We start from the raw sequence: 7850 nt of genomic DNA, 5'->3' as shown, positions 1-7850 counted from the left end.
TACCATTACTGTAGTTAAGAAGAACATACTAAATCCTTACAGTGTTTAACTTAATCGCAAACACTACTACTTTGAAAAGTGTTTGACTGGTTGTGACAAAAACTGTAACTCTGCACTACCTCTGACAGAAATGACAAAGATCTGATGAAGAAAGTGAGGGTGGGATTTGCAGCACAGTCATTCTCTTCAGAAGTGTTTATAAACAGTCCTCCAAGTCACTTTACTTTCAAACACCAGAGTTAACAGACTGCCTTGGAAAACAGGTGAAACGCTAAAGTCTTACACAGGATCTTGTGAGTAGTTTGCGTATTCATTATGCGTAGTCATTATGTATATACAATCATTTAAATTCAAAGCATAACTCTCTAATATGCATTCACTGTTGAAGAATACAGTTTTCGCTCTTACTATATTTATTGTTAACGCATGTAATCTTCATTTATTTTTGTCCCAAATTAAGTTTATTGAATTGAATTAGCTTCAAAACAGTTTAAACTCCAGCACACTAGAATTTTCACATTCTTCATTAAGTGTTCAATGGATCTCCAACCAACATTTTACTCAATAGACCTTCATCAGGGTTTCTCAACCGTTTTTTTTCTCAACAGGGGAAATGTCCACCAACTTCTCTGTGGACAGGGTGGATTTAAACACCTCTGGCACCAACCTGACGTGTGACTACTTTGTCTACCAAAGAGCTGGTGTGATCATCTTCCCAATCTTCTACTCTCTGGTGTTCCTCATCAGTGTCTGTGGCAACAGTCTGGTCCTGTATGTGACATGTCAGAAAAAGCAGAAGTTGAACTCCACGTCAATCTATATGGTCAACCTGGCTGTGTCTGATGTCCTCTTCACATTGGTACTGCCAGGGAGAGTCACTTACTACATCAGACAGTTTGACTGGCCCTTTGGGGATCTGCTCTGCAGGCTGGCTACCATGCTGTTCTTCTCGAACACATACGCAGGTAAGATGTGTGTGTGTACTGTATGTGAAAAACTGCTTAACACTAGAACCGCCTGGCCTTTCAGAATATAAATACCCGCTAGAGAACATAGCCGGTCTTCCCTTTAGCATATGTACAATATTACGTGCATATCAACCTTTAAGGTGTGCAACATGCTTGATAAATAACAAACTATTTTAAAGGAATAATTGCATGAGAAAATATTAATGGACATATATAGATTTAAAAAATAAAATTTATTTGTTTAGATAGAGTCAAGGATATGTTTTGTATTATTCTACAAAGTCCTAGAAACTTATTTTCATTTCCCTTACAATAAAAACTCTACAGTGTAATCCATTTGATCAACTTTATTTGTAGATCTGATTAGTAATTTATTCCAGTTACAGCTTCTTTAGACAAAGTAGAAACGGAAAAGATAATAATAATATAACCAGCCAGGTGCGCTGAAATGTATGAAATGTATGTATTCACTACTGTAAGTTGCTCTGGATAAGAGCGTCTGCTATATGACAAAAATGTAAATGTAAATGTGCGCAGTTTAAATTATTTGATGTATTCCTAAACAAAAGCACCAGTGCATGAACAATTGTAAAGTAATAATTGCGTAAAGAAATATTAGTGGAAATATATTCATGACATAAAAATAGTAATTTGTTGATTGTATCAGACACTGTATTGTGGCCTTATATCCGTGCCTTAACTCATGACTCAACTGTGTCTCTTTCTGCTCTGGGTCCACAGTTAGTACAGGTTCGGAGCTTTGTGTGAGCATCCCCACAAACAAATCGGTTGCAATGCACACAGTTGTCATGGGCCTGCTTTTGTGTGCACCTGCCGACTTGACATTGTGTGTTATTTTTCCCCAGTGGGAGCTGCGGTGCTTGGGAAACAGGGAGAGCAGGACCTACTGTCTTGGCAGCCTCCTTGGCGGCTGTAGCTTCTTTCTTGGCGTTCATGTGGTTCTCACAAATCTCACATGCCAGATCCAGTGGGATGCATGGTGCTGAGGATGCAAACACTCTTATTTATTTCTCATATGTACACTTGAGTGTTGCTTTACCACTCTCCATCACTGATGTGGACTACAGCTCTGCTGGTATGTTGTTTAGCGCAGAGGGACGCAGCTCCCACCTTTGTTTGTTCACTGTTCCGAGCAGGCTAGTCTTTTTTGCAATAAAGTTGTCTGCCAAGGAAATTGGCATGAATAAGTTGTCCATGGTCACATTTCTGCTTTTGACCATGTAAGACTCACGATTCTCAAAACCACAGTCTCAGACAGTTGCTCACTCGCTGGCCTGGTTTGATCTTTCCCCTGATATGGAAAGCCATTGAGAAAGTAATTTGTTTCGACGACAAATCGGCGACAAACCAAAACATAACTGAAGTCACGTGCACCATTATCAGTTTCTGGTTCCTATCGCCCATTCATCCATTGATGACAGTATTGAATATTGTAATTTTACATTTGCTATATTAGTAGTTTTTGCTTAGTACTGTGCGAGTGGTCATGTGCTAAAAGCATGGACAGCATGGATATTCTTGGAATGGACCTCTTGAATTTTGAGAGTTATTTGACAAGGTGAGTGTCATAGAAATTGCAGAATATGCTCTTTTAGATACTATATGGAAATCACAATGTTTTACCTGCATGTGACTCTGACGGGGGATTTGATAAAGGGATGCTCCTTTCACTGCATCTGTCAATTACACAATGAGCTCATCTCTTCATGTTCAATTTGACAACTGATACACCTAATATTGTCACTCATCAGATTATTGTCAATGTATTCTTGTCTACACTTTGTTTACCGGCTGTTATCTTGTTAATTCATCCACCTCTCTCTCTATCACCAGGCATTGCCTTCATGACATGTATCAGTCTAGACCGGTACCTGGCCATGGTCCATCGCCACAGGCTACAGTACCTGCGGCATATCAAGGTGGTGCGAGGGGTCTGCTGTCTCGTCTGGCTACTGGTGTCTCTGGAAACCTCCCCCATGCTCTTCCGTACCATGCTCCAAGAGCACAGAGGGCGACGAACCTGCATGGAGTACTTCACCTTTGAGGGTTCTTCAATCACCCCTTACCTTCTCTTCCTGGCCTGTACCGTCTCCTTTTGTCTCCCCTTGCTGGTCATCATTGGGTGTTACACCCAGATCAATCTCAAACTGAGCCGCACAGCCAAACAGAACCCGCTGACAGACCGCTCTGGTTGGAGCCGCAGAACCAACAACATCATCCTCCTCATCCTCCTCACCTTTGTCCTGTGTTTCAGCCCCTACCACCTCAACATCATGCAGTTCATGGTGAGGAAGATGCTAGGCCAGCCCACGTGTGACGAGCTGAGGTTCTTCAAGGCTTCCCTACAGGTAGGACTTTATACTTTAAAACGAATGTCTGTCTGTTAATTGGTATATCTGTTGTTGGTCTGTTTGTTGGTCTGTCAGTGAGGGAGACTCTTGGTGGATCTGTCTGTCTGTCTTTTTAGGGAACTGTGAGTTGTCTTCACTTTGTAATACATTAAAATCCTCAACAAAATGTTTTTTTAAAAGGCATTGTGTCCCTGCAGGTTACTGTGTCCGTGATGAATCTTAACTGTTGTCTGGACCCTGTCATCTACTTCTTTGCCATTAAAACGTACAAGCAGAGGATGATGAGTCTGTTTAAGGGCTACCGGTCTACCCCTGTCCCCTCCTCCAAAACCAACACAGAAAACAGCAGCAGCAACACCTGAACCTCAACACCTGAGCTACAGCAGTAGGAAGAAACGGGTTATTCTTTATTAACCCCTGTGCGGCCTCCGTCCCATATGCGGGACGGACATCCAGCGAAAAATCATATCCCCATTAGCATAACAAAATGTAATAATACAAAAAAAAAAGAAAATCTAATTATATCGTTTTATAGATACACCTCTCCTGAATCGAACCACGTTGTCCGATTTCAAAAAGGCTTTACAGCAAAAGCAAAACATTAGATTATGTTAGAGGAGTATATCGTAAAAGTAGCCACATAGCCATTTTCCGACCAACCACATGCATCACAAATAACCAAAAAACAGCTAAATGCAGCTCTAACCTTTGACAATCTTCATCAGATGACACACCTAGGACATCATGTTACACAATACATGCATTCTTTTGTTCGATAAAGTTCATATTTATATATAAAAACAGCATCTTACATCGGTGCGTAACGTTGACTAATTATTTTCCCTCAAATGCATCCGATGAAACAGAGCTACAATTTACTAAATTACTATTCGAAAACATTTTTAAAATGTAATATTGTCATTCTAAGATTTATAGATGAATATCTCTTGAAAGCACCTGTAATGCCAGATTTAAAATGAACTTTACTGGGTAATCATACTTTGCGATGAAAGCGGATGCGATACTCTGAAAAATAGGCTAACCTTACAGGTCAGCGCCATCTTGGAACAATCGCATATCACATCTAGTCTTGTATACTATTGTCAATAATCCCTTACCTTTGGTTGTCTTCATCAGAATGCACTTCCAGGAATCCCAGGTCCACAACAAATGTATTTTCGTTCGAAAAAAATACTCCTTTATGTTCCAAGAGCTTGTTCTTGTTAGCGCGTCTGAAGGCTGCTCCAAAACTTCCGCCGGCCACGGGACAGCCATTTTGAGAAAATGCATTTTTTTCCCATTTAGGTTCGTTCAAACATGTCAAACATTGTATAACATAAATCTTCAGGGCGTTTTTCAACAAGAGAGCCAATAAGATTCGAGGGGGACGATTGCATTATGTTTCAAAACGTTTCGAAAGGGGAGGGTAACCAGGGGCGTCGGCGTCATAATGGTGATGGCCTTCTCCGTGTGACCACGTTCCACAGCATTCATTCAGTTTTAACAGTAGGAGACTCAAACCACTTTGTAAAGACTGGGGACATCTAGTGGAAGCAATAGGAAGTGCTCAATGAACCATAGCTCACGGTGTGATTAATAGGCAACGTGATGAAGTTGAGTTCGCAATTCAGAATTCCACTTCCTGTTTCGATCTGTCTCAGGGTTTTGACTGCCATATGAGTTCTGTTATACTCACAGACACCATTCAAACAGTTTTAGAAACTTTAGGGTGTTTTCTATCCACAAGTATTAATTATATGCATATCCAAGCTTCTGAGTTTGAGTAGAAGGCCGTTTAAAATGGGCACGAATTTTTTTCAAAAATCGCTTTAGCGCCCCCTATCCTAGGGGAACGCCAAGAGGTTTAACCAGAAAGAAGACGAAGAAGGCATTGAAGTCAGTGATTGCACCTGGTTGAGTTATGCATCCAGGGTTTGATTTGAGGTGTGCTCATGGGTGTAATAGATTGGGTGCCAAACTGATCATTTTGGTTTGCGAAAGTGAGCAAAGAGTTATCAGGGTAGAACCCATGCTAGAGGTGCTAGGCACTCTAATAGTCTCCAATTAATATGGAGCAGCCTGGTTTGGAGCTCAGATTGAACTAGCAAAACTGCAAACTGTGCCATGAAGGCAAGGTCATAGTACAGTCGTGGCCAAAAGTTTTGAGAATGACACAAATATTAATTTTCAAAACGTCTGCTGCCTCAGATTGTATGATGGCAATTTGCATATACTCCAGAATGTTATGAAGAGTGATCATATGAATTGAAATGAATTGCAAAGTCCCACTTAGCCATGCAAATGAACTGAATCCCCCAAAAAACACATTTCCACTGCATTTCAGCCCTGCCACAAAAGGACCAACTGACATCATGTCAGTGAATCTCTCGTTAACCTGTTAGGGCTAGGGGGCAGTATTTGCACGGCTGGATAAAAAAAAATGTACCCGATTTAATCTGGTTACTAATCCTACCCAGTAACTAGAATATGCATATACTTATTATATATGGATAGAAAACACTCTAAAGTTTCTAAAACTGTTTGAATGGTGTCTGTGAGTATAACAGAACTCATTTGGCAGGCAAAACCCTGAGACATTTTCTGACAGGAAGTGGATACCTGATGTGTTGTATTACCTTTAAACCTATGCCATTGAAAAACACAGGGGCTGAGGAATATTTTGGCACTTCATATTGCTTCCACTAGATGTCACCAGCCTTTACAAAGTGTTTTGAGTCTTCTGGAGGGAGATCTGACCGAACAAGAGCCATGGAACGGTGATGGCCCATTAGACACCTGGCGCGCGAGTTCATGTTGGGTACCCTCGTTCCAATACGTTATAAAAGGGTATGCATTCGTCCACCTTGAATATTATTCATGTTCTGGTTAAAAAAGGCCCTAATGATTTATGCTATACAACGTTTGACATGTTTGAACGAACGGAAATATATTTTTTCCCCTCGTTCATGAAGTGAAGTCCGGCGGGCTTAGATCATGTGCTAACGAGACGGAGATTTTTGGACATAAATGATGAGCTTTTTTGAAGAAAACTACATTCGTTATGGACCTGTGATACCTGGAAGTGACATCTGATGAAGAGAATCAAAGGTAATGGATTATTTACATGGTATTTTCGATTTTAGATCTCCCCAACATGACGTCTAGTCTGTATCGCAACGCGTATTTTTCTGGGCGCAGTGCTCAGATTATTGCAAAGTGTGATTTCCCAGTAAGGTTATTTTTAAATCTGGCAAGTTGATTGCGTTCAAGAGATGTAAATCTATAATTCTTTAAATGACAATATAATATTTTACCAATGTTTTCTAATTTTAATTATTTAATTTGTGACGCTGACTTGACTGCCGGTTATTGGAGGGAAACGATTTCCTCAACATCAATGCCATAGTAAAACGCTGTTTTTGGATATAAATATGAACTTGATAGAACTAAAAATGCATGCATTGTCTAACATAATGTCCTAGGAGTGTCATCTGATGGAGATTGTAAAAGGTTAGTGCATCATTTTAGCTGGTTTTATGGTTTTGGTGACCCTGTCTTTGACTTGACAAAACATTACACACAACTCTTGTAAATGTACTGTCCTAACATACTCTAAATTTATGCTTTCGCCGTAAAACCTTTTTGAAATCGTAAAACGTGGTTAGATTAAGGAGATGTTTATCTTTCAAAGGGTGTAAAATAGTTGTATGTTTGAAAAATTTGAATTTTGACATTTATTTGGATTCAAATTTGCCGCTCTTGAAATGCACCTGCTGTTGATGGAGTGCACCACGGGTGGGACGCCTGCGTCCCACCTAGCCCATAGAGGTTAACACAGGTGTGAGTGTTGACGAGGACAAGGCTGGAGATCACTCTGTCATGCTGATTGAGTTCGAATAACACAATGGAAGCTTCGAAAGGAGGGTGGTGCTTGGAATCATTGTTCTTCCTCTGTCAATCATGGTTACCTGCAAGGAAACACGTGCCGTCATCATTGCTGCCAGTAAGATTGCACCTAAATCAACCATTTATCGGATCATCAAGAACTTCAAGGAGAGTGGTTCAATTGTTGTGAAGAAGGCTTCAGGGCGCCCAAGAAAGTCTAGCAAGTGCCAGGACCAACTCCTAAAGTTGATTCAGCTGCGGGATCGGGGCACCACCAGTACAGAGCTTGCTCAGGAATGGCAGCAGGCAGGTGTGAGTGCATCTGCACAAACAGTGAGACAAAGACCTTTGGAGGATGACCTGGTGTCAAGAAGGGCAGCAAAGAAGCCACTTCTCTCCAGGAAAAACATCAGGGACAGACTGATATTCTGCAAAAGGTACAGAGATTGGACTGCTGAGGACTGGAGTAAAGTCATTTTCTCTGATGAATCCCCTTTCTGATTGTTTGGGGCATCCGGAAAAAATCTTGTCCGGACAAGACAAGGTGAGCACTACTATCAGTCCTGTGTTATGCCAACAGTAAAGCATCCCGAGACCATTCATGTGTGGGGTTGCTTCTAAGCCA

At 40.9% G+C, this 7850-nt stretch overlaps 1 protein-coding gene across 1 annotated transcript; it reads left to right on the top strand.

The window, feature by feature from the left end:
- The first annotated feature begins 214 nt into the window (after positions 1-214).
- On the top strand, positions 215-3842 carry LOC106581630 (G-protein coupled receptor 183). The gene is made up of 4 exons (XM_014163777.2): positions 215-293; positions 609-965; positions 2823-3337; positions 3538-3842. Exons 2-4 carry the CDS (start codon positions 614-616, stop codon positions 3700-3702), a joined length of 1032 nt encoding a protein of 343 aa, XP_014019252.1. The 5' UTR covers positions 215-293; positions 609-613; the 3' UTR covers positions 3703-3842.
- Positions 3843-7850: the final 4008 nt, after the last annotated feature.

The sequence above is a fragment of the Salmo salar genome, chromosome ssa21, assembly GCF_905237065.1.
Source record: "Salmo salar chromosome ssa21, Ssal_v3.1, whole genome shotgun sequence".
NCBI classification, from domain to species: Eukaryota; Metazoa; Chordata; class Actinopteri; order Salmoniformes; family Salmonidae; genus Salmo; species Salmo salar.
This window is presented reverse-complemented; position numbering and strand designations above follow the sequence as displayed.

Coding starts and splice junctions, on each gene's coding strand:
- LOC106581630 (XM_014163777.2), top strand. CDS start 614: ATGTCCACCAACTTCTCTGTGGACAGGGTGGATTTAAACACCTCTGGC. Junction 966..2,822: donor CTTCTCGAACACATACGCAG/GTAAGATGTGTG, acceptor CTCTATCACCAG/GCATTGCCTTCATGACATGT. Junction 3,338..3,537: donor TCTTCAAGGCTTCCCTACAG/GTAGGACTTTAT, acceptor GTGTCCCTGCAG/GTTACTGTGTCCGTGATGAA.